This window comes from Dromiciops gliroides, chromosome 3 (assembly GCF_019393635.1).
Source record: "Dromiciops gliroides isolate mDroGli1 chromosome 3, mDroGli1.pri, whole genome shotgun sequence".
Lineage (NCBI taxonomy): Eukaryota > Metazoa > Chordata > Mammalia > Microbiotheria > Microbiotheriidae > Dromiciops > Dromiciops gliroides.
In genome coordinates, this window is record NC_057863.1 from 545,009,546 (window position 1) to 545,037,517 (window position 27,972).

At 40.0% G+C, this 27,972-nt stretch overlaps 1 protein-coding gene across 2 annotated transcripts in view; it reads right to left on the reverse strand.

Moving 5' to 3' along the window:
- The window catches only part of PGM2L1 (phosphoglucomutase 2 like 1), a 64,896-nt gene extending 39,518 nt beyond the window's left edge, over positions 1-25,378 (reverse strand). The window contains exons 1-4 of one of the 2 annotated variants that reach the window (XM_043998489.1): positions 24,965-25,378; positions 7,256-7,423; positions 4,784-4,890; positions 3,965-4,049 (exon numbers count right to left, since the gene is read on the reverse strand). In XM_043998489.1, the coding sequence (XP_043854424.1) occupies positions 3,965-4,049; positions 4,784-4,890; positions 7,256-7,423; positions 24,965-25,075 (471 nt within the window). In that variant the 5' untranslated portion in view covers positions 25,076-25,378. The remainder of the gene's footprint in view (positions 1-3,964; positions 4,050-4,783; positions 4,891-7,255; positions 7,424-24,964) is intronic. The other variant, XM_043998490.1, reaches the window with a different exon arrangement.
- Between the last annotated feature and the right edge of the window lie 2,594 nt (positions 25,379-27,972).

The window sequence follows — 27,972 nt, forward strand, 5'->3', positions numbered from 1 at the left end:
TGGTTACAGGGAAGCAGGGACCCTGGTCACAGTTCACGGGCTGAAAAGAGTGCTTGTGGTTGCTCACAGACCAAATCACAGGCCAAAATAGTAAACAAACTTCTCCTTACCACCTTGGAAGAATTGAAAACTTACAAACCTCTGGAACTAACAGAAAATAGCTACACAAAAAGCCTGAAGATTAGGACAATGCTCTCTCCACCCCAGGAACAGAGCCCAACTTTAATATAAAGATAAAAGTCAAGAAATAGACTGGAAAAATGAACAAACAACAACAAAAGATTCTGAGCACTGAAAGTTACTATGGTGACAGGGAAGATCAAAACACAAACTCGGGGGCAGTTAGGTGGCATAGTGGATAAAACACTAGTCCTGGATTCAGGAGGACTTGAGTTCAAATCTGGCCTCAGACACTTGACATTTACTAGGTGTGTGACCCTGGACAAGTCACTTAACCCTTACTGCCCTGCAAAAAAACCCACACAAACCCCCCCACACACACACACAAAGAACCCCCACAAACTCAGAAAAAGACAAGAAAGTAAAAAGCTACTATATCCAAAGCCTCAAATACAAATTTGAATTGGTCTCAGGCCCAAAAAGAATTCCTGGAAGAGCTCAAAAAGGATTTAAAAAATCAAACTAGGAAAAACATGAAAAAGAAATGACAACGAAGAAATAAAATCATGAAAAAAGAGTCAACAGCTTGATAAAGAAGGCAAAACATATTGAAGAAAATACCTTAAAAATAGTATAGGTTGGGGCAGCTAGGTGGCACAGTGGATAGAACACCAGCCCTGGAGTCAGGAGGACCTGAGTTCAAATCCGGCCTCAGACACTTAACACTTACTAGCTGTGTGACCCTGGCACTTAACCCTAATTGCCTCACCAAAAACAAAAACAACAAAACAAAACAAAACAAAAATAGCATAGGTTGGGCAGCTAGATGGCGTAGTAGATAAAGCACCGGCCCTGGATTTAGGAATACCCGAGTTCAAATCCAGCCTCAGACTTGACACTTGACACTTACTATCTATGTGACCCTGGGCAAGTCACTTAACCCCCATTGCCCCGTAAAAACAAAAACAAAAACAAAATAGTATAGGTCAAAAAAATTGTTGTGCCAAATTTTTAAAGGCATATTCTTCTTTAGCTCATTGACATTTAAAAAATCCTGTAGAAGTTTCTGGATCTTGGGGATGCTAATGGAACCATAAACCATGATGATATCATGGATCTGTGACCTATCTATTTTGGCATCCCTTAAAGGCTTTTTTTTCATGGGGTCCAGCATGCCACAGAAGAGGTTACATTTAGTTCTTCAAAATAGGCACGGAGGACATAGGTACAGAAGTTGAGGCCTTCATAGCAGGGATCAATCTCAGTACTGGTTTGGGCACTGGAAGAGAGAGTACACCGTTCACATTCACAAGCATTTACAGTTGGCAGACAATCCTCTTGTTCTTACTGATATGCTTGTGCTTGTGCTTTAACCAAGCAATGCAATGGCTGAGAATGTGGTTATCAAAGTCCTGTCTACCCAAGTGGGTGTTCCAAGCTGTGCACTTGATTTCAATTACCTCCAAGGTCAAATATCAACACGTATCTCTTGGCACCAACCTTCTTGTCCAAGGCATAAGCAAAAGCAGAAGCAACTGGCCCTCTGATGTTCTGAAGCACAGTGAGACCAGCAAAGGTTCCAGCATCTTTGGTGGCCTAATGTTAGGAAGTCACTTAAGTGAGTGCTACTATGACCAAAGCTTTTATAACAATCTTCCCAAGGTAAAACTTGGCAATTTCTTTTATCTTGGAATAGAAGATACTTCTGGATAGAAGTGTTTAGTCTTCCCTTTCTGCTCTAAGTGGATCTGCCTGTCCATGAAGGGACAATGCTTCATATGACTGTACAAATGCATCTTCAAATCTGCAATTAGATTCCTACATGAAAATTTACAATGGTGGGGTTCATTGCAACTTAATTCTTTGAGGCATCACTTATTGAATGTTTCTGTTGGTGAAGGCAACATAGTTTGAGGTGGCCCTTTTTCCTTGGCCATTAGCAACGCTCTCTACTTTCCCATGCTGGAAGACTCCCATATAGGAAAAAATGGTAGCAAGATCAATGCCAACTGTGGGTCCCTTTAACATGGTTACTGAGGCATCAGGGTCATTGCTTATAGATGAGAAATAACAAGAGCTACTACTCTACTGAGTCATTGTTGTTTGTCTTTCTTTTCTTTTCTTTTCTTTTTTTTTTTTTTGGTGAGGCAATTGGGGTTAAGTGACTTGCCCAGGGTCACACCACTAGTAGGTGTTAAGTGTCTGAGGCCGGATTTGAACTCAGGTATTCCTGACTCCAGGGCCAGTGCTCTATCCACTGCGCCACCTAGCTGCTCCTGTCCTTCTTTTCTGAAGAGGGCCAATGATGATATCACAGGGTGATGTCTTCACTCCTGCACGAATTGGATGTAAGTGAGGTAGAGCTGCTCAAAATTGTCAGCCTCACTCTCTCTTCCAGAGTCATCAAAATCCACTGGCAGGACAAAAATCAAAATGACTGGCATGGCTTCAGATGCAGTGGATGGCTTTGGCATGTTGAATGTCTGACTGAGCTCTAAGTGCTCCACAGTACCTGTTTCAGTCACCTTTGTGGCCATTGGAACAAATTGTTCTCATTTGTCCTTTCCATTGGGGGGAAGTCTTCACATGCTTGGGGTAGACAACCCCCCACTAAACTCCAAACGGGTTTGAGGCCAGTCAGTTACCCTCAGGATGGCTTATCTAGTCTGTTGAGACAGTTTTACCTGAGTGTAGCAGCTGTACATGTTCCAGATCCTTGGAGCCACAGGGGAGAGTTGAGAGAGGTAAGAATGCTGAGTGAGACCCTGCAAAAGTCTCTTAGTTGTTCTCCCTGCTTCAAGCCTCTCTCACTTCTCCAATGTACTCCCCATCCAGTTGCCATAGTGATTTTCCTTAAGTACAGATCTGACTACCTTGCTACTCAAAGTTTCTCACAACTAAAAGTCTAAAAATAGGATAGACTACAACTCATTTGCCTACAACTTCTTTATCTGTCATTTCTCTCACCCTCCAGTCTACCCTTACCATGATCTGCAGTCACAGACCCTCATGCCCAATTCACTGAGTTCATAAAATCCCTTTCAGGCAAAATTCCCCTCATGAGTCACTTAAACACTGTCTTCACCCACGTCCTACAAACCCCTTTGACATTTTACCACGTGAACAATGATCTTTCAGGTCTCTTTCCAGCTTGAAAAACTCTATGATCTGTGAATTTTTAATCTTTCGGGTCCAGACAGTAACATCATGCCCGGGGTGGAGGGAGAAACAATACTGAGATGAAAATGATTTTGTGTGCTATCTGGAGGGCAATAAGTAACTGTTCTGGAACTGGAAAACGACAAGCATGATTTCTGGACCTATTAATCTTAGAACATGACTTAAAAACCGAATTGGATCTATAAAAATCACAAGCAACATGTCATGATATGCTAAGGCCAAATGAGTTGTAGTCTATTTTATTTTTTTAATTTACTTTATGTATGTATGTATATATTCATTCATTCATTTATTTATTCATCCATCCATCCATTCATTTATTTATTTATTTGTTTGTTTGTTTATTTTTGTGGGGCAATGAGGGTTTAGTGACTTGCCCAGGGTCACACAGCTAGTAAGTGTCAAGTGTCTGAGGCTGGATTTGAACTCAGGTCCTCCTGAATCCAGGGCTGGTGTTTTATCCATTGCACCACCTAGCTGCCCCAGTCTATTTTATTTTTAGATTTTTAGTTAGTTGTAAGAAACTTTTTCAAGCTATGATCTCTTATGTCATATTTCCCACAGCACCTAACACAATACTATGAATAAGAGTCATTAAAGTATAAGAATATTTGTGGATAGTGTTAAAAAAAAACAATCATTAAATTAAACTGTGCACACTTACCACAAAAGGTGTAGGAACATATCTTGAGAACAAATACACAGGCACGCCTTTGGACAGCAAAACTGCAGCAGTTAATTTTGCAAGTCTGCAAAGAAAATGTTGCACTTAGTCTCTTATTTTACTATTCTTTTTGGAGACTTAGTTTTTGAAAAATACACATGCTCCTTTGCAGTAAAATGTAAAAGGTAATACATAGTATCAAGCAGCCAATTTTCAAAAATCAGTAGCTGATTATCTAGGCTCCAAAATCCAATTTAACTCTGATATTAAAAAATCAATAAAAACCAACACTGCTGAAACAGTAGGAGAACACTCTTCTCCCTCTTTCAACTAAAGATTCTAAAGTCAATGAAGTGACCAAAAGGCAAGAAAAACCAAGGAGGCAAAACAAAATGTGTAGATAATCCAAAATCTACATAATTTGCTTTTTAAAAATTATGACTTCACAGCAGACCACAAAACATTTCATTAACACACCACAGCAAAGTTAAATAGGATAAAGTGTAGAACTGGCTGTGTTCTCTACCTTGACACCCTTAATCTGAAGTTAAAATGATAGCAATACAACTTCAACTATGAAATAATAAAAACTTTTGCTTTTAGGAAAATTATTACAGTTAGAAATTTTAGTTTCTTGTCATGTTTGCTCTGGAATTCTTGACTCTTTTAAATACAGTTCAGCAACTCATAATTATATTTTTAATAATCTCATGTTTCAAGGATCCTACTTAAAATCATTCATGTGACTGGATAAATGTTAGCTTGCTTTCCATCTTAATCCAGTTCAATACTTAATTTTTCGAAATATGAATAGTGTACCTTTGACTGCTGCAGCTGCTGGTCACCTGACCCCTGGTGTCATAGCCGACAACAAAGCCTCTCTGCTTTAAGTCTGAAAAACATCTCTCAAGGTATTTGTACATCCCCTAGAGCACATAAAGCATTAAAAGGTTAGTTCACAACTAATACTTTGACTTCATGGAGTTCAATTCAATTACTAGTGTATTTGGCATCCAGTTTGGGTTCCCAGGGAACCAGCTTCTCTCTTTGACTCCAATACCCCAGAGAGGTTATTATTTGATATGTAGAGGCAAGGTGGTGATTCACTTACTACCTTTACCTTTCCACAAATGTAATGGCACAAAACAAATGTTAAGAAATAATCAAATGAAATATATAAAACTCCTTCATAAAAGAGCAGACCAAATTTATAGCTCATTAATTTAAAACCTCACGACATAGGAAAACAAATGCACCTAAAAGCTAAAGTAATTCAGAGCAAAAATGAAAACCAGTTAATTAGTTCCCAACTGCCACCCTTCCACAAGTGAAAACTCCCCCCATTTATTCCCTTCTCTACTTACAGAGGGTCAAAATGTTCAACACTGGACATTCCCTGCAAATCTTTCCAATTTCCAATGGTACCACCACTTTCCTGGTCTTCTGGGTTAAAAGTAGAGTCATCCTTTTTTAAAAATCCCTCTGTTTAAAGTAGTCTGTTCTCTATTCTTCTTTATTCTTCGGGCATCAATCATTTCATCTGCATCCCTACTGCCATCACCTCAGGTTGACATTCTTCCAAAAACCAAACTGTTCTTCTTTCTCCTTTACCTCTCTGCCAGATTAGCCTTCCTGAAATATCATCTGCTACTGCCCTACTTAAACCATTCAATGGCTTGCTAGTGCCTGAAAGGTCCAGTCCATACTCAGCCCCCAAGCATTCAAGATCCCAGTCGTAGGACAGTGCTCCTTAATGACTTCCATAGCAACAATTAGGTTGCCTATGCTCCGACCAGTCTGGTTTCCTAACAATCCCCCCAAATCTCCCTCAGCTTGAAGGGCCCTTCCTGTACGCCCAAATTTTACCCTGTGTTCAAGGTTCAACTCAAGTTCCATATCTTCCATAAAGCTTTCCTAACAAACTCAAGTTATTCATGACATGGGGGTTGAGACTATTAAAGTTTAAACTAGCCAACTAGCTTAGGGACCAACATACCTAAGAAGGAAAGAAGCCCATTAGACATCACCACTGCCTGAGGGACTCCAGGGAACAGAGACAATTCTAGATGTCAGGACCACCACTCTTCCATTGTCAGGTGGTGGTCACCCCATCTACAGGCTATAAATGCTTTTGCCTTTCTTCTGTTCAAGAAGAAATGCACCTCAGAGAATCATGTTATTTCTAAGCCATTTTCTCCCCTGGAGGGAAGTCTCTGGCTTCCTTCTTGGTCACTTTCTATGGCACCCAAATAAAGACTATTTTATTCTAATTGGATTGTGTGCCAGAGGGTATAATTTCTTTTTTTTGGGGGGGGGGGACAATGAGGGTTAAATGACTTGCCCAGGGTCACACAGCTAGTGTCAAGTGTCTGAGGTCGGATTTGAACTCAGGTCCTCCTGAATCCAGGGCCAGTGCTTTTTCCACTGCACCACCCAGCTGCCCCTTGTCTTAAATAGAGGAAAGTACCATATCATGCTTGCAAAAACTATTATCATAAAAGCTATGTTATTTATAAAAACCATTAATTCAGAGCTGCCTTTTTGGGATAGCAAAGAATATTATAAAATCAGTTATAGCTCAGAAGTCCCAAATACGTTGTCTATGTTAATCACATACTCTCAACAGCAAGTACTATACAAAATAAGTCTGAAAGCTCTGAGAAGATTCAAAAGGACAGAGGAAGAGAGCTGCTGTTTATCCAGTCTACTTCCCCCACTACTTTAAGGCTACCATATCTTGTCACAGTCAACTTACCCTTCACTTCTGGGTCTCTATTTCCTTATTTGTAGATACTAGATGACCTCCAAAATACCTTTCAGCTCTAAATATATGATCATGTGATCCTTGAATACTTTATCATTAGGATATAGTATTTTTGATTCCCTTGGGAAAGTGATAAAGCATCAATCCTGTCAGATCCCTGAGGTCTGATTTTTTAACTACTAGTCAGATGCCAACTTGGATACTTTCTCACTCCCTTTGTATTAATTTGAAACACTATAATTCACTTCCTGTCTTCAACCCACATTTGGTTGCTAAGTAACTGAGCTATTACCCTCTCAGAATAACCAGAAGGATACCCATATGTAGAGCCAGACTGTGACCTTTAAGGGACACAGATGGCTTCCAAAAAGAGCCACAGGAATGTCCAAAGGTCGCAAGTTGGTATGTAATTTATACTCTAGGAAATCTTCCTTCAAATAAAGGAAATTAACAGATAGTTACTATCTGATGTATTAAGCAAAACAAAAAAATTGAAACCTGTGTACATGAGATATTTCAGTGCATACCTGTGTTGACTGGATCACTGTAAGGTCATTAATATAGCAAAATCCTGCTCCCATGGCAGAACGAAGCCCAGCAGTGCCAAAAGTCATCCTGCAGCAGAGACGATCTCTTAGCTCCTTGTTCATTCCATTCCGTAACAGGTTTTCGATTTGTTCTTTTGTCTTGGGATTCTGTTAAAAATTGTAAAATTTAATTTGTATGGAAAAATATGAGCAGAATGATAAATTGGTAAATCCTTCTAGAGACACTGCATGATACCCAGTTCATTATAAATATAAAAAAGGATATTTGAACATGTTAACTGCAAAACTCATATATGTGTGTGTGTGTGTGTGTGTGTGTGTAGGACAGGAATAGGTGGAACAGTGAATAAGAGTGTTTGACATGGATCTGGAAAACCTGAGTTCAAATCCCACCTCAGAAGTTCTGTGACACTAGGCAAGTCACTTAACCTCTCTCAGCCTCAGTTATCTCTAAAATGGGTATATTTTCATGTTTAATCAATATTAGTGAAAATCAATTTCTAGTTCTTTTGTGTTTTATCATTTGCCTGGTTGAGGCATCAGGTATGTTTTTGTCCTTTATATATTACAATGTTTGTTGATAATTGTCAAATCTATTATTAAAAGAAAAAATGAAAAGGGATGCTGTAGGGAGGATTTATGTTTTGGGTGAGAAATTGGACTAAATGGCCCCTAAATTTCTTTGCAAATGGTAAGGTTCTACATTTGTTTAATTTCATAGGATAATTATCACAGAACCAAGAACTGACATTTAAAAATGTTTTTTGATAATGTTGCCATGATAATGTCAAGAAGAACAACTTGCCTCTCATCTGCCCTCTCCCCTGATGACAGTTAGGAACACTCAAGGAATATGGCTTGAATTTTTATACTTATGATACTGTGCACACATTTTCCCTTTGCAATCTAATACCAGATTACAGTTGTTTTATATGCAAAGGGGCAAGATACAAATCCTTATTGTTTGGTAAAATGATTTTTAAATGGAATTAATGTCCATATTTTCTTGAAATATCATTTAAACAATCAAGCAAACATTTATTAAGTATCTTCTATGTGCTGGGCCCTAGGGGAGATACAAGGATAAATACAGCAAAGATTTTACAGTCTAGTAGTATTGATAAAATAGATATGCATATATAATTATATACATTAGAATGAGAAATCTATAAAAATACAAAGTACCCTGAAACCAAAAAGACTATAAGCTCCTTAAGGGCAAGGATGGATTCATTTTTGTCTTTGCACAGAATAGGTGCTTAGCAAATGCATGTTCACTACCTGATTTATGAGAGAGTTCACATCCAGCTTCAGGTTAGGGAGGAAAAAGGAGTCAAGGACGATTTAATTTGAACCATCAGCAACCAGAGATGAAGAGATGGGGCAATTTAGACATAGGGAATAGTGTGAACAATGACAATAAAAGGTGGAAAAGCATAGGATATGTTCAAGGGGCGATAAGTAGTTTCAATTCATTTGGACCTTGAAAATGTACACAAAGGGGAATGATATGAAAAGGTTGGAAGGGTATGTTGGAACTAGTCTACAGGGGGCACTGAATGTTAATCTAAGTAATTTAGACTTTATGTTGCAAGCAAAGGAGGAACCATTGGAGGTTTATGAGACGTGGAATGATGTGATCAGAACTATGCCTTAGGAAAATTAATCTGGTTGCAATGTAGTAAGTGGAATGTAGAGGGGAAAGATTAGAAGCAGGGAAATCAGATAGAAGATTATAGTATTCCAGGGTAAAGTTAATGGGGGCCTGAACTACCACAAGGTCAATATGAAAGGCAAACAGGGAACAGATTAGAGAGATACTATTAATTTTACTTCTGCATTATCACGATAGAACTTAATAACTAAATATACACAACAAAGGAGAAATTCAAAGATTACCAAGCATGAGTTACTAGTCAAGTGGCAATATTATTGATGAAATACAGATTTAGGGGGAAAATAATAGTTCCATTTTAGATATCCTATTTATTTATCCTGTTTTCCCTCTCCCCAACCCAACTGCTTTCCTTTCTTCTTTTAGAAGATTTATGCTCAGACTAGATCTCTCAAGAGGTCTAGGTATAGGGTCTTCCTGACAAGTGACCCAACAAAACAACATGGTTTCCACAGGGGACAAAACTCCATCAAAGAGCAGGCAACGATACTCTCCCCACTCCCTCCAATTCCAACTTGGACAAATGGTTCCATATATTATTTTTGAGCCTCTGAGATTCCAGAGGCTGGAGGAAAAGATACAAGTTGGCTATCTAGAGCTGGCAAGGTTTACAGTGATCATGGGGGAGTCATTTTAGGGATCACTCTTCAAGGACTGCCCCCCCCAAATCTATCCTGCCCCCAAGCACATCCTGAACAGATTTATGTTGAAGAATTTTAAAGTATGTTACATATTAATGTGCCTGGCAGCCTACCACCAAAAACGGCTTGGTTTTTTTTCTTTTGAAGGAATCTATAAACCAGATACAGTCTTTTTTTTGCTGATTGCCTCAGATAAGTGCATACCAAAGAGAGCTCTTGTCACATGGACTAACATTTCTAACCTGTAATTTGTGGTGACATAATAATGTTAACATTTCTTTGGCAGAAACATTCTTTTTTAAATTAAAATCTTTTGTGAATCTCTCGCTTCAACATTTTCTTAGTCGCCAAAGTTGACTTTCGCGATTTAAGATGAACATTTCCCAAGTCTTCTCCCTTAGTGAAATAATGCTAATATGATGGTTTTAACATGTTTTAGTAGTCTATCTACAGAATCAGAAAATTAGAGGAGAACTCAGAAACCATCTAGTACAACTAGGACCTGAACAGGAATTCCCTCTAAATCACCCTTAACAAGCAATTATCTAGCCTGAAGATCTCTACTCATGGGGAACCCAACGACTTTCCAAATCAGTCAATTTTAATTTGGGGCATCTCCAGTTATTAGGAAATTGTTTCTTACACCGAGCCCCTCCTGACATCTAGTTCATCCAAGAAGCATTCCCTAAGAACCTACTGATGAAAGAGTATTGCTCTAGGCACAAAGTATAGATATGACACATCCATGACTTAGTAGGGGTATAACACAAAGATAACTATATGTTGATTGCATCGTTCAGTCATTCTTCAGTCATTTTCAACACTTCATGACTCCATTTGTACAGTGTTTTGCCATGAGTGACTAGAAACTCTCTGAGGCCAGATTTGAAATCAGGTCTTCCCAACTTTTAGTCCACCATCTCACCATTACACAATGGAGTTGCTGCAAAAAGAAGCTGGAGAAGAAGTTATTGGGGATTTATAAGGAGCTTTATGCCTCAGGTAAGGGCTGGGATAGCATTCCAATTTGAAGCTTCTTTGGGGGGGGGGGGGAGGCAATGAGGGTGAAGTGACTTGCCCAGGGTCACACAGCCAGTATGTCAAGTGTCTGAGACCATATTTGAACTCAGGTCTTCCTGAATCCACGGCTGGTGCTTTATCCACTGTGCCACCTAGCTGCACCCCCCCCCAATTTTAAGCTTCTATGAATCTCATTATGCAAATAAAAAATTCATTTCTTAATTACACACAGGAAAATTTCAGTTTTAGGCTGACCATTCTCTATCACTATCTCTCCTATTTGTTGGAGTGTGCTCAGGGAATTCCAATTCACTTTAATAACTTTTTATTGTTTTATTTTTTTGTCTTTGTTTTGTTTTTGTTTTTGACTTTAATAGCTTAAGCCAAAAAAATTGTTAAAAACAGCTAAGTCTTGTGTAATTTAAGATTCTAAATGTGGATTCTAATCTGTTCCCCCAGTTTTGGGGGAAACTGACTAAAATCACTGATAAAACGAGTTTAGGTTTTTAAGGGTTTATTGGAAAATAGAAAGAAAAAGATTGAGAACAGAATTCCAACAGCCTGGCATTCCTATCTTTCCTCAAATTTCCTGTGAAGTCCTCTGCCGCCACCACCACCAAGTCAGGAACCCAAAGCCCAAGAGCTCTCCACAGGCTCCCTCTCCTCCTTCCTGTCTCCTCCCAGAAAATAGGAGGCTCCTCAAGTTGATTGGCTGGTAGCCTTGATAGACAGCACCCATGAGCAAACGTCATCTCCTGACACCAAGGAAAAGCCACAATGCCTCTGAGGCATTTCCTCATGGTGGAGCTTTCCCACAGCAAGTCTCCAGTAGGTGGCATCATTCCAATCATTACAGTCTACTTACCTAACACAAATTATACATTCAAAATCCAAATAAGTGATTTCAAATTGATTATAGTTTAGGACAATCTTTCCATCTCCTAAATTAAAACAACATTGTTGGACAAAGAAAAGAATACAAGTATTCCTTAGTAGATATCTACTCACAATAGCCTGAACCATATTCAAAGTATTTGTAACAACAGAACATGAGTATAAAGTAACAGATTCTGATGATCTGGGAAATTTAATGGTAAAATCATTTGTCAATTAGGGAAGTAATTACATACCAACATGCATACATTAAGTTCACTTTAATAGAATTCTGAGGTCCCTCTAAATGTGTTTATAAATCTGTTAAGAATACTGAGCCCAAAAGGAAGCCTGGATGCCAGACTCCTCACAGTTCTGGGACTGATTTTTAAAATGCAGAAAACTGGATAGGTATGATGGCTTCATTAAAATATCTTTTAAACCTACTCTTCATAGGATCATAGGTTTCAAGCAGAAAGGTCATTTAGTCCAGTCCCCTCATTTGACAGATGAGAAAGCTGAGCACCAGAAATGATAAGTGACTTGCCCAAGGTCACAAAGGTGGGTAAATGCCAGAGTTGGGATTCAAGCATAGTTCTTCTCAAAACAAATCCAGCTCTATTTCTACTTTACCACACTGCTTGCTCTTCTCTCTCTCTCTCTCTCTCTCTCTCTCTCTCTCTCTCTCTCTCTCTCTCTCTCTCTCTCTCTCTCTCACACACACACACACACACACACACACACACACACACACACACACACACACACAGCACTCAAGGGGAGAAGGCCTTCTTGTCCCTCTCTGGGAAGAGAGTCTGAATAATCAAGATGATGAATCATAAGAGAAAACAGATGAACCCAATATTCTTCCTCCTGCCTCCTAAATGTTTCTTAGGCCACCTGCTATATTACACATACATTATCATGATTTCTGGTATTTTAAGTTTCCATATTCTTATTTAGAACTTACATTTCTGATCTGAGATGGAAATCAACAGGAAAAGACTTCCTATTTTACAAGGGAAGGGCTTAATATGGAGGTAGTCACAACATAGACAATTCAATCTAAACATTTATTAACCATCTGTCCTATGTTCAAGGAACCATCCTAGCTGATACAACTATGACATGGTGCCAGCTTATAAACTAGTAGGGGAGATGAGACATACAAATAGAATATAAAATAAGTTCTTAGGAGAAATACAAGATCTAGGCACTGAAAGATTGCAGTCCCTTTGGAAGAAGGGAAATACTAGCTTCCTAGACAGTATCAACTGTCTAAAATATGTATCACTTTAAGCTTTACAAATTATTTTCCTTACAACATCCTTGTGCAGGAAACAGTACAATTAACTCCATTTTATGGCTAAAGAAACAGGCTCCAAGAGAGTTCGTAACTTGACTGAGTAACTAATAAGAAGCTAAGGTAGGACTGACTCCCAAGTCTTCAGAGTTCAAATCCAGCATTCTCTCCGTAAGGTGAACAGCATTAGAGCTGGGCTTTGAAGGATCACTAGGTAGAAATGCAGAAGTATGTGTCATACTTGAGGGATAAGAAGAGTAATGCACACTCCAAGGTCCAGGAACATGAGTAAATGCCCTGAGGCAAGAAAGGACTGGACAAGATCAGAAACAAGGATTAGTACTTTTTGGCAGGATAGCAAAATATGGAAAGGATATAGTGCAAGAGAAAATTAGAGTCAGGTTACAGAGAATCTTAAATGCCAGGTTAAGAAGTTTGAAATTTTAGAAAGAATGGAAAACCATTGAAGTTGTCAGGTATGTTGTAGAAGCAATTCATGTTGAGGAACGGGTTCAGTTAGATAGTTTTCATGGTTTCAGCCAGCTCTGAAATTCTGTGATTCTTTTTTTTGAGCAAGTGAATGGCGGGCTCAGAGTTTTGATTTAGAAAGAGACTGAAGCCAGGAAAAACAGTAATAAAGCTATTAGCATAAGCAGGAAATTTTTCATATGGACTCGAATGATGCAATTTTTAGGAAAGCATTCATTCTAAATATTTAAGGAATGCTTTTAGGCATAAAAATTAACTCTTGTGGCAGAAACCTTTGTTGACAATGTATAGTTTTTTTCTAACAATGTTACATTTTGCCCTATATTTAAGCTAAAAAAAAGCTACCCAATCTCTGATTTGTTGTATCTGAAAATCAGCCAGGACAAAGATAAAATTACTTACCCACTTAGAAATAAAAACATGAAAAACATCATGTTCAATAACAACAGTACTGTAAAGCAAAACAGCTTAGATTTAATTCAATGAGTAACCATGATTCCAAAGGACAGGTAATGAAAGATGCAAAGTAAAATCCTAATAGAGAAGTGATAAACTGAAGATATAAAATGGGACATACATTTTTGTTTGTGGTCAATGTAGGAATTTGTTTGCCTGACAATGTATATTTGTTACAAGGGTTTTCTTTTTCTTTTCAATTTGTGGTAAGGAGGTAGGGGAGAGAGGGGTTAAGGATAGGCCCTCTACCTTCCCCCACCACACACACAAAAAAAGGACAACCCTCAACAGAAGGAATCATAGATAACTAAAAGCAAGCTCTACATAATGGAGATTCACAATTTCATGTACCATCCTCTCCTATTTTATAATAGACATAGAAATACTCTTTTTTTGGAGGCATTTTGTAAGTTCAAAATTAAATAAAATATAAAAAGAAAAAACTGTGCATTTTGACTGTTTTGCACTGATTTCCTACGCTGTTTCACTGAAGTGCATTTCATAACTCTGAGTTTCTGAAGGCTATCACAGAGGAACACAAGTTCTGTGCCTAGGTCCCACCAGACCCAAATGGCTTTAAGTAGAGGCCTGCCAACAGACTATGTATGTTGCCTGAGAAACACCCTAGTGAAGTGTAGAGAGATTCATCATCAAGTTAGCCAACAGGCAATTTTTTTCTCCTGGTTACAACTCAGCCCATTTGAGGGGGAAAAATTGCGATCTGTGTTGGTAGACAGGATACCCACATTGAGAAAAGAGATCCTTGAACTATTAAAGTAATTATGCTTGAATCTGGATGCAAAACTATAAATGGCATTAATTAAAATGAAGAACCCTTAAAGGAATCTGGAATTAAGGCATTTCTACTAGGATGGCACAGTGCTGGGCCTAGAGTCAGGAAGACTCATCTTCTGAGTTCAAATCTGGCCTCAGCCACTTACTGGCAGTGTGACCCTGAACAAGTCACTTAACCCTGCTTCCCTCATCTGTCAAATGAGCTGGAGAAGAAAATGGCAAACCACTCCAATATCTTTGCCAAGAAAACCCCCAAATGGGGTCCTAAAGAGTGAACATGACTGAACAGAAACAACACTAGGATGTCACAATGTTATTTCAAATAATGTCTAAAACCAAACATCCTCCCTCCTATTCAGCTCCCAACTGGCTCCCCTTTTGAATATCATTTCTATTCTTAAAATAACTGACTGACCCTTCTCTTGTATCCTTTACATTTAATCACAAATCCAATTATTTCTTCCTTCTATGTAATTCAACAAATTTTATTAAATATGTACACAGGAATTTTAAATATAAAACATTTACCAGGCACATATGCCAAGGTCTTTCAAAACAAAAATAAAGTATCTTCAAAGCAGCAAAGAACTAGAAACAAAGTAACATGCCTACTGGTTGGGGGATGGCTAAACAAGCTCTGATATCTAAATAAAATAGAATATTACTGCATTGTAAGGAAAAATGGATATGATAAAAGCAGAGAAGCATGGTAAGATTTGCATGAAATGATACAAAGTAAAGTAAGCAGAACCAGGAAAACAACATACACAATTAGTAGAACAAAATAGTAAAAACTGAATTCTGTATTATTATAATGACCAAACTTGGCCCCACTGAGACATGAGAAAGTACCTTCTCCAATTCTTTGATGAAGTGGGACATTATGAGTATGGAGGGTTTCATATAATGATTTATTTTTAACATTACCTAGTTTTGTTAAACTTTTTTCTCTTCTTTTTTATTCAGTTATAAGGATAGATACAAGTAAAGGGGAAGAATATACTGAAAAATGTAGAAAATGTACCAACACAAATATGGTAATGTTTTACATAGTCATACATGTAAAACTCATATCTGATGATTTGCCCCAAAACTATAAAAAAACAATTATTTGCTAGAAAGAAAGAAAGGATGAAGAGGCAGCAATGACATAGTGGATAGAGAGTTAATTTTAGACTTAAGAAGACCTGGGTTGGGGCAGCTAGGTGGCACAGTGGATAAAGGACTGACCCTGGATTCAGGAGTACCTAAGTTCAAATCCGGCCTCAGACACTTGACACTTATTAGCTGTGTGACCCTGGGCAAGTCACTTAACCCCCACTGCCCTGACCAAAAAAAAAAAGACCTGGGTTAAACTCCAACCTCTAACACATACTGGCTATGTGACAACCTCAGTGCTCCTGGAACTTCTCTATAACTACAAGTTGTGTTTGGTCCTGATCTGCATTTATACAGGAATAAGAAACTCAAGGAACTCCCCACACCAAAGAAATTACAGGTCTGATGGAAAGAAAAGGAAAAAAGAAAAGAAAAGAAAGATAGAAAAAGAGAAAAACAGGCAATGGCTATTAAGAATTCAGAGAAGCCGTGGATCACAGGATCATGGATTTTGAGCTTGGACCTTAGAAGTAATCTAGTTCAACTTCCTCATTTTACAAATGAGCAAAGTAAGGCCCAGAGGGGTTCAGGAATTTGTTTCTGTCAAACTGATCTTCCATCACTTCCATCATTCTGACCATATCTTCCTGTCACCCTCCGAATATCTTCAAATAATACCATAAGACAATTCCTGGAGCATATCTTCCTGTCCCCGAGCCCCATTCAAAAAACTCTAGTGTCTCCTCACTTTCAGGATCAAATATCAAATCCCCCATTTGGCATTCAAAGCCCTTCATAACCTGTCTCCCTACACACAGTTTTCTTATACCTCACACCATATCACTTACCCTGAGAGCCAGGGACACTGGCCTCCTGATTCTTGCAAGAACAGAACACTCCATCTCTCAGCTACGGGCCTTTTCTCTGGCCGTTCCTAAGCCTGGAAGGCTCTCTCACCTTATATCTGACTCCTGGCTTTCCTGGTCTTCTTCAAGTCCCAGCTGAAGTCCCATCTTCTACAGGAACCCTTTCTTAATCTACTGTCTTCCCACTGTTGATTATTTCCAATCTATCTTGTCTCTAGCTTGCTGGGACTTGGCTAACACACTTGTCTTGCAAACACACACCATCTCCCCCATTAGACTGTGAACTCTTTGAGTATAGGGACTGTCTTTTACCTTTCTTTGTATTCCTTTTTTTTTTAAGTGAGGCAATTGGGGTTAAGTGACTTGCCCAGGGTCACACAGCTAGTAAGTGTCAGAGGTCAGATTTAAACTTAGGTCCTCCTGAATCCAGGGCTGGTGCTTTATCCACTGTGCCACCTAGCTGCCCATTCAACTTTCTTTTAATGTTCCTTACTCCACTTATGCCTAATTTGTGCTGATTCCACCTCCATAACACCTCACATCCCTCCCACTATCTCAGCTAACAAGGTCACTACAATAATTCAGCCCCTCATCACTTCTCACTAGCCTGCTAATTGGTGTCCCTGCCTCTAGTCCTTTCCTCTTCCCCAGTTCAGCCTCTACACAGCTGCTAAGCACTCATGCAGGGGTTTAGCCATGTCACTCCTCTTCTAAAGAAGCTGCAGTAGCTCCCTACTGCCTCTAGGATAAAATACCAATTCCTCTGTATAACAAATACAGCCCTTCACAACCTGGCTCCTGTCTCTCTTTCCAGACTGATTTCAAATTACTATCCACTCATACATTCTATGGTCCAGCCAAACTGCCCTACATTTGGCTGAATGAATTATGGTATATGAATGTGATAAAATATTATTTTATTAGAATAAATAATGAACAGGATGTTTCAGACAAATCTGGGAAGACATAAGAATTGATGCAAAATGAAGTGAGCAGAACCAGGATGACACTGTACTCAACAACAGCAATACTGTCACAATGTTCAGTTGTAAAATACTTAGTTACTTTGATCAATACAATGTTTCACAACAATTCCAAAGATATATAATGAAAATTACTATCTGCCACCAGATAGATGGATTCTGAGTGTAGACTGAATCAGTTTTATTTTTCTCGAGTCTTTTTTTAACAATATGGCTAATGTGGAAATATGTTTTACATGCCTTGATTTCTATAATTTCACATTTCTTGCCTTATGGGAAGGGAGTGGAGGGAAAGAATCTGGAACTGAAAATAAATTAAAAAAAAAATCATGCCTGTCCCCCCTCAAAAAATCTCCCACATTCTGCTCCCTGTTTAATGATATCTCAACTCCCACATGTCTTTGTCCACACTGTCCCTCATATATGGAAAACACACCTCTCCTCACTTTTGCCTTAGGATGATTAATTTCCTTCAAGGTTCAGCTCAACTGCTAGCTCTCACAAGAAGGAAACCTTTCCAGATCTCCCCTGACCCTTGTTGTGAGTACTCCCCACCAGCTGAAACAACTTTATACATATTTTATATTGACATATATATTAACATGTTGTCTTGGAATATAAACTCCTTAAGGTCAGATGTATTTATCTTCATACTCGAAATGCCTAGCACAGTGCCTTAGAAATGGGAGGTACTTAAAAGGAAGCTTGTTGAACTGAATTCAAGACTCCCACAGCCTATGTATAGGAAGACTCTCCTGATCTACCAATTGGTAGCGATCCTTTCTTCCCCAATTTATTTTATATCTGTCTATTTGAATCCTGGGTCCTCTAGTAGAAAGTAAGTTCCTTGCAGACAGTATGGGTTTTGTTTGTTTTTGTCACTGTATCCCTAGCACTTAGAATAGTCCCATGGCAATTAGTAAGTGGTTAAATGGTTGTAAAATTGAATTACCAACTACAAAGAGGACAATGATAAAAAGAAAAGTCTCATATGCACAAAAATAATCACAGCAGTACTTTTATGAAAGCAAAGATCTGGAAACAAAGCAGCTGCCCACCAAATGGAGAATGATTGAAAAAATTGTGGTACCACAGGCAGCAGGTTGTTGTGTGTACAAAGCACTGGGCCTGAGATCAGAAAGGCATGAGTCATACACTTATTAGTCATGTGACCCTGGACAGGTGACCTTGTCACTTAACCTCTGTATGCCTCAGTTTCCTCAACTGTAAAATGGGGGCAACAACAACATCTATCTTGAAGGACTGTTATGAGAATCAAGTGAAATAATATTTGTAAAGTGCTTAGCACAGCATATAGCAGGCACTTACTAATTGCTTATTCCTTTCTCTTTCCCCTACATAAATATATTTATTATTACTGTTATAATAAATGACAAATGTGAAGAATTCAGAGAAGTATGGAGAAGCTTTTATGAACTGACATAAAGTGAAGTAAGCAACACCAGAAAAACTATATGTATATATAAAATGATTTAGAACAATGTAAATAGGAAGAGCTAAAAAAGGACCCTGAAAGCTGACTGATTATAATAGCCAAACAGAACCAGGGAAAAATTGAGAAAATGTACCTCCCTTGTATGCAGGTGAGGGGCACTTAAGGTGTAGCCTATTGCACATACTGTCAGATATGGCTGATATGTTAGTTTTGCTGAACTGCCTTTTTCTTTCTTTTTAAATCTTTGTTACAAGGGACTTTGTTCAGTGAGGGGGGAGGAAGAATATATTCAGAAATTAATATAATGTAAAAACAAAAAGTATCAATAAAATTTATCTTAAAATTTAAAGAATTTCAAAAAATAAACCCAGTGATCAATGAGCTAACTTTCTTCTTCCTAGAAGGTGTACCTAAGTGATTTTTTTCTTGTGTGTGTATGTATGTGTGTATGTGTGTGTTTAAAAACACTGTGTGATCTTGGCAAAGTCATTTAACTTCTCTAGTTAAGTTGCTTTATCTGTAAAATGGAAATAATGCTTTACATGTCCGAAACCAGGGAGCTGGACTTACTGACCTCAAGGTCCCTTCCAGTCCTATGATCTATGATCCTATGAATACACACTTCAGTTGTGCTTCAGAAACAAAAAAGAATTTTCAGCTTTTTACTCTTAAGAACTTGAAAAATGTGTCAAGAAAAACAAACATTCGTTGAAAAATTTCTGAAGTAACAATTCAAATTAAATATATTTTCTACCTAAAAAGTCAGTTACAATGGCTTGACAGCTCTGAACAATGATGATTGATATACCGAGGTAATTTTCAAATATTCTTAAGACAGTGGTTATTACTGCTTCCAGTTTTTCATTATGGGTAAGAACACTTAAGATTTTTTTGTTTTCTTCAAAGCATAGTGGAGGATTTAATACAATCTCTTTTTGGTATGTACTTGGTCTACAGCATTACCCCTGTGCTCCATTCACTGCAATAACTCTCAACACCAGAGGGCAGCAGCCTCAGTACTAATTAGCAGTTAATGTTGACAGCTACTAACTGTAACAAACTCCTTAAGAAAAATTTCTCTAACAAAAGTTGTGACTAGATTTAGAAAATGTGTATGAAAAAGAAATAAGCACTTTCCCCCCAGGGAAGGATACAACTAAACTAACTTAAGATCCTGAATACTTTGTTGCGAAGTAAATGCACAATCAGTATTGTGATACCAAAAGTATATAAATATTGTATATACTAAATAAAGATAAAATTTTGTTAGTCACACGCCTGAAATAGATTTTTAAAAATAATTTGTTTTTAGAATATAATCCTCTAGACCAGAGGTTCTTAACCTCTTTTACCCATGATCCTTTTGTGCCGTGGCAGACTGGTAAAGCCTTTTGACCCCTTGTCAAAATCATGTTTTAGGGGCAGCTAGGTGGCGCAGTGGATGGAGCACCGGCCCTGGAGTCAGGAGTGACTGAGTTCAAATCCGGCCTCAGACACTTAACACACACTTACTAGCTGTGTGACCCTGGGCAAGTCACTTAGCCCCAATTGCCTCACTAAAAAAAAAAATCATGTTTTAAATGCATAAAATAAAATGATTAAGATTAAAAAGGAAACTCATTAAATAGGTAGTTCTCAGTTATTAAAATATTTTCAACAAGCAGTTCTCAGTCTACTCTCCAGCCTCAGGTTTTGTGTGTATATATACACATATTCACATACATATAAATGTGCATATATGTGTATATATGTTTGTATGATTTAAAAAAAAAGAGATAATAAGAGAAATCCAAGAAAGGTGAGGGGAGGAATCAGGGGTTGGTTTGGGGGAAAATCAATTAGTAAAGAAAAGCTTTAGGAAGGGAAACAAGGAATCGAAAAGACCCAAAATAGAAAAGACCCAAGGATACACCTTGCAACTAACTGAAGGGGTAAGGCAAGAAAATTGCCAAAATTATAGACTTGTAAATCTATAGTTTCATTTTCTTTATAAAAGCAGTTCACATGTATACAGCACTTTAAAGTTTATAAACCATTTACCTCACAACACTGTCATAAAAGTGGCACAAGTGTAACCCCCATTTTACACATGAGGAAAATGATACTTAAGGAGATTAAGTAACTTACTCAAAATCACAAAAGCTAATGTCATAGCCTGTCTTGAGCCCAAATCTTCTGACATTTAAGTGCTTGTTCATGACATCATGCTGCCTCTCAAAGATAAGCGTATTTTCAAATAAAAGGTCAGTCAATAAATATTTATTAAGTGCCTACTTTATTATTTATTATTATTATTTGGCAGGCACTGTGCCAAGCCATGTAGATACAAAAGGTGACTTATAATCTATGAAAGGATGAAGAAATAAAAGGAACAGAATTTTTAAAAGATAGAATTCCATTTTTCTTCTGTAAAAGAAATTATCAATTGACAGAAGGTTTATACAATGTTTATGCACTATATTTTTTTAGAAAAAAGGAAATTTTTAAAAAATGTGTTGCCAAGGAAACTGAGGCAACTGCTGCTTTGAAACGAATATTCTTTCAGCTCGAACCTTACAGTTTACTGCCTGAATGCCAAGACCAGGTAACTAGAAAAGTCTGATCAACTTAGGAGAACAATTTTAGATGAAGCTTGGCTTGGTGCAAAGAATCCTGGCCTGGAATCCAAGAAAATGAGGTTCCAGTTCCTCCTCTTAATAATTGTGTGACCATGCTTAAATTTGTTTGCTTTTTTGAAAGCTTTGTAAGCTTTAACCTGGGCAGCTAGGTGGCACAGTGGATAGAGCTGCAGGCTTGCACTCGTCTTCCTGAGTTCAAATCCAGCCTCAGACACTTACTGGCTGTGTGACCCTGGGCTAGTCACTTAGCCCTCTTTGCCTCAGTTCCTCATCTGTAAAATGAGCTGGAGAAGGAAATGGCCAACCACTCCAGTATCTCTGCCAAAAAAAACCCCAAAACCCCAAATGGGGTCAAAAAGAGTCGAACACAACTGAAAAACAACAACAAAGCTTTAATTTCTTCTATTACTAGATGATCACTAAAGGCTCTTTCAGGGTAAAACATACACACATACATACACACACACACACACAGAAAAAAACTAAAGACCAGTTTTTGGTGAACCTTTTCTGTGTCTCCACAATTGAATATTAAATTTCTAGAAGATAGATGCTTATGTCTTTGTATTTCTCACACTGCCCAGCACAATGCCTGGCATTCAGTATGAGCCTCGTATGTATTTAATTACACATTTGACATTCAATTTTTAAGAGTGATATAGTAGGTCCCCATAGCAAAGAAATACTATTTTCAATAATGTTTCTATTTAGACTTCCACTGATGAGGTGGAAAGCCTTTTTCCTTAATTCTACTCATGAATAAATTAATCTGTGTTGGATTTCATACCCCAGAGCTACAAGCTCACTTTCCCTAAGGTTACAGCTCTAACTAAGCCTTAGTCTTTGCTTACAATTAAGCAACTGGCCAATAAGATATGCAAAAAAGAAACAACTCAAGAACTGGTCATAGTTTTTCCTTACGTAAATATTTTAATAGCCTCTCCATACTTCTCTGTATCATCTGTTACATGATCCTTTCCTCTCTTTTAGGTTGTAAGTGCTTTAAGGATAGTCATTTTCATTTCATTTGTAGCCTGCCATAGTACCTATCCCAAAAAGCATTTAATAAATGCTGGTGGTAATGACACGTAAGTCACTTAAGCCTTCCTGAGATAATAATAATAAAAATAATAATAACAACAGTCAACCCTCATAAAGCAATTTTAAGATTTGCAAAGCACTTAACATTATCATCTTATTTTATCCTCCCAGTAATCCTGTGAGGTAGGTGTTATTATTACCCCAGTTTTACAGATGGAGAAGTTTAGGATTAGAGAGGTTAAGTAACTTGTAAAAAGCTGAGAAGTGTTTGAGGCAAGATCTAAATTCAGTGTCTAGCATACAGTAGGTGTTTAATAAATCCTTGTTGACTTGAAGACTTCCTGACTTGGAATCAGGCACTTTATCCACTACACCCCACCTAGCTGCCTTGAAATAAGCAAGTCTTCCTAACAATTACGCCATCCCACAAATTTCACACACCTTCACTTCACCAAAAATGATCCACAAACTATCACATTAGGCAACTGGAAAGAACCAGATTTACCAGCTCTGATTCAGGACAACTGAAGATGCTCAGAAGACGAATTTGATCCCGATCCCGTAATAGTACACAAAGCAGAGACATTTTCTCCATTTACTGAAGTACTATGTGCTAGGTGTTAACAATTCCAAGTAATTTGGACTAATCCTTTCAGTCAGCTCACAGAAGTGATTATTAGAATATCAATTTCTCTCTTCTCAGTCCTAGTTCACTGTCCACTGATTTTGTACAGCCTGCTTTAGGTCTATCACCAGCCTCTTCCAAGATTAATTCAATTACAGAAACATTGACCACAGGTGAAATCTGCAAATTAACATGCTGGCTTCCTCACATATTGGCTCCCATATATTCCTGTGTAACTCGATTCTGTCCCCTCAAAACAAGGGAGGGATATTTAGAATAAGAAGCATCACCACTACCACCCCACAGGAAAGGTTCTTAGATAAATGGGACTATACTGTCTGATAAATATTTGCTAGGCAGGGAGAAAGGAAAAAGAATGACAGAAACACAACTACTGACAGAGCTGGACCTGAGGCTGGACAGGAGAGACTAAGAACTACCTGGTGATGAAACATGGTAACACAAGATAAGAGACCTAAGCCTGAAGGGACGTTAGAATTGTCCAAAAATGTGCCTCTTTCGCTCTTTCCGAAGCGTCCCCCTCCCCAACATACATACAAGAGTACTTTGAATGCTACTAGGAATAAGGAAGTGGAAGAAAGGAGAAGTAGAAAAGGCATCATAGAGAGAGGAAGACCGTTTTAGGATGGTAAGGGATGACAGACACAGGATTTTTTTTTTAATCCACTGCACTGCGAAGCGTGAGATTGCAGATGTCCCACGCAGAGGGGCAAAAGGCGTGTCCCCGACTCTCTGAAGGCCACTGTGCCCTCCGCCCCACCCCGACCCGAACTACTAGGAGAGTGGGGTGGGGGTTTATCCAAGAAGGAATAAGCCCAAGGAGAATGACAAGAGGAAGGGGGTATTAAAATGGAATAATAGGGTATTTGAGACTTGGGAGGAGAGCAAGAGAAAGAGAGTTACTTGGGAGTCGAGAGTATGGGAGCAATAGGGGTATTTGGGAGTTGGGAGGGCGCAATGAGGGGTACCTGGGAGTCCATAGAAGGGAATTAATGGGGAGTACCTGGAAGTCGCGAGGGAGACAACAAGGAGTACGTGTGAATTGGGATGAGGGGGGCAATTGGAGATACATGGGGCATTGGGGAAGAGTGAGGAAGGAGCAATAGAGGTTCTTTGGAGTCAGGAGAGTGGGAATAGGGGTACCTGGAAGTCGGGAGGGGGGCAATATGAGGTACATGGGAATCGACAGGGAGCACTAGGCGTAAATAAGAGTGAGAAGGAGGGGGAAATGGGGGTTACCTGAGGAGGGGGACAATAGGAAGGACCTGGGAAAGAGGAGGAAGGTGGCAATGGAGAATATTTAGGAATCAGGAGGGGATAATGAAGGTACCTCAGAGTCAGAAAGGGGGCAATAGGAGATATATGGCAAGGGGGGGGGGCACAATGGAGGGTACTTGGAAGTCGGAAGGGAATGCTGAGGGTACCTGAGAGTCAAGAAGAGGGTAACAGGAGGTACATGGGAGGTGGGAGGACGATGGAGAATACCTGGGGTCGGGAGGGGATGATGAAGGTACCCTGAGATTCAAGAAGGGGGCAGTAGGAGATAGGTACACGGGAGGAGGGGGAATCATGGAGGTTTTGACGTCAGGAGGAGACGATGGGGGTACCTGAGAGTCGAGAAGGAGGCAACAGGAGGTACGTGGGAGGAGGGGGGCAATGGAGGGTACTTGGGAGTTGGGAGGGGGATCGGAGAAGGGGAAAGCAGGGGCGGGGCGCGCCCATACCGACCTTATCCCAACGGAGCCACTGGCCCACGGCGGTGTCCAGCTGCGGGTCCCCGGTGAGGTAGGGGGCGCAGGGGAGGTTGGAGTTCATGTCCCCCCCGGCGCTGTCCCCCATGGCGGCAAACGCAGAGGCGGCGCGGGCGGCGGCGCGGCTGCTCACCGGGCTGCGGGCACTCCTGCCTCCCCGCAGGGCATCGGGCAGCAAGCGACTCGGGCACCTGCCGCAGCGGCAGAGCTTGGGGGACTGACGCGGCGACGCCCGCCTCTCCCCAGCTCTTCTTCCTCCCTCTTTCCCTCACGGACTGACCGACTGACGGACTGTCGGGGCGGGGCCGGGGGCCGAGGCTACTGCGGCGCGAGCCGGGAACAACAGCCGGGCCCAGATGTCTGGTTCTTACCCGCCGCACGCGTAGCCCCAGGCCCCGCCCACCCGCGCGCCCCACCTCCGTCCCCGCCCCCTCGCGCGAACACGCGCCCGCGCTCCCGGCACCTCCGCAGCAAATCGCGTCCTCGATTCCCTTCACTGTGCTCAAGGGAGCAGAGAGGAGGACAGGAGGGGTCCCCTCGCTCCGACCCGTCCTGTTTCTCTCCGCTTCCTTTCGCCCGGGAGGAGATTGCCTCACAGCCCAGGCCGTGACCCGCTATTCGAGGGCACTAGTCGAGCTCCGGGAAGGAGTTGGGGGAGAGGGAGAGCCTCTCAAGGTCTCACGGGAAATGTCGTTCTCTTTCTTCTTTGGCCTTCGTGAAAGCTACTCCAGGCGAGGCCGAAGGGACTACCACTCCCAGCAGCCTCTGCTTCTCCTTCGGGGCTCGAATTCCGAGAGTCGGGTGCCGTTACTGTGGGGTGGAAGCGGCTCTCCTGCCGAGATACGCCTGGTGCGAAGTAGATGAAGCCGGCTAGAGCCGGGGCAGCGACTGTCCTTCGGCCCTTACCTCAGCTTCTTTTCAATGCAATTAAAAAAATATTTCATAAGCGCCTATTTGGAGCTTTGGGGGCGGGGGGCGGGGGACGGCGGGGACTATGCTAGGTGCTGGAGAGGCAAAAAGAAATTAACCAGTGCCCGCCTTCAAAGAGCTTAGATTCCAATACAGAAATATATGCTGTAGACAAATATAGAGTGTGGATTGGTGGGGGGATTGGAGAGGAGGAAGTACCGACCTTTATGTTCACTGGAGGGAGCTCCGCATAAAGACAGTTCGTCTTCCAATCAAGATCGACAGCTGTTCTGCATCTTAGAGAGTTGCTTGGGACCCTGAGAGAGAGGTTAAATGACTTGCTTAAGATTACACAGCCAGCGGATAAAGCACCGGCCCTGGATTCAGGAGGACCTGAGTTCAAATTCGACCTCAGACACTTGCTACTTACTAGCTGTGTGACCCTGGGCAAGTCACTTAACCCTCATTGCCCCGCCCCCCCCCCAATTCACACAGCTAGTATGAATCAGAAAAGGAACTTGAGCCCAGGTCTTCCTGGCTCCAAAGCCATCTTTCTATCCACTACCCCGACCCATCTGCCTTGACACAAAGCATATGCAAAGAAAGTAATATTAGCAGCACCCGGTGTATGCAGTGTAATACAAAGTTGTTGTTTGTCCTTCTTTCTCCAAGAAGACCATGACATCAGGAGGTGATGTCAAGACTTGCATGAATTCGATTTAAGTAAGGGAGGACTGTGCAGGTCACCAACCTCACTCTCTTCTCCAGAGCCATCTGGATTCAGTGGCAAGATAGATGATAGATGGATGGATAGATAGATAAATAGTTTAGATAGATAGATAGATAGATAGATAGATAGATAGATAGATAGATAGATAGATAGATAGATAGATAGATAGATAGATAGATAGATGATAGATAGAGAGAGAGAGAGAGATAGAGAGATAGATAGATAGATAGATAGATAGATAGATAGATAGATAGATAGATAGATAGATAGATAGATAGATAGATCGATCGATCGATCGATCATCAGGACAGCTGGAGATGGTCCCGGATGTTTAAGGCAATTGGGGTTAAGTGACTTGCCCCGGTTCACACAGCTAGTAAGTATCTGAGCCTGGATTTGAACCCAGGACTTTCTGACTCCAGGGCCAGTTCTCTATCCACCTAGCTGCCTTCAGGTAACACATACACACAAATATACATAATAAAACATGTTTGTGTTAAATCCAGCCACCTGGAGCATTCTCCAAGAGATAAGCCTCAGTTGAGATGGAAGGATGCACTTTTGATCAATCCTGGACCTGAGTTCAGCCTTGTAGGTTGTAGAAACGCCTTCCACTAATGCAGAATTTATCTGTAATTTATAGTTTGAGAAACTTGCCTAGGGGAAAGAAGAACTGAAATAACTTGCTCTGGATTCCTCAGTTTGAATTGGCAGCACTTAATCCCAATAAAAATAGAAATGGTAGCTATTATTGTTATTCACAAATGACGTGGTACAAGATTCAAGACAGGGTTAGACAAAGCAGAGAGAAAGTCTCAGTGAAATCTGTAATTATTCACAGTCATAGAGTGTCAAAACTATAGAAACCTTAAAATAGAATATAGCTGGGAGGGACCATAAATACTGTATAATCCAACCATATCACTTTACAGAAGGGGAAACTGAGATCCAGAGGGGAGAAAGGATTTCCAAGATCAGACAAGCAGTAAATACCTGGACTGAAACAGATAATTTAACTCCAAATCTAGTGCCTTTCCAACTAGACCACAATCCCTTTACACTGGGAAGACAAAGCATACAAAAACCAAATATTGACCACACTAGGCATTTGGACAGGGAGTCCATTGAATTGGACCAAGCACTCATTCATTTCATCAAGTATTTCTTAAGACCCTATCTGTAGTGTGTGCAAAACACTATGCTAGGAACTAGGAAAAATCCAGTTGATATGACATGGTTCCTACCCTCCTGAGAGGCAGCATGGAGGAATGGTTAGAGAACTGGTTTTGAAACCAGGAGAACCTGGGATTAAGACCTGCCTCTAACACATACTAGCTAAATGATCT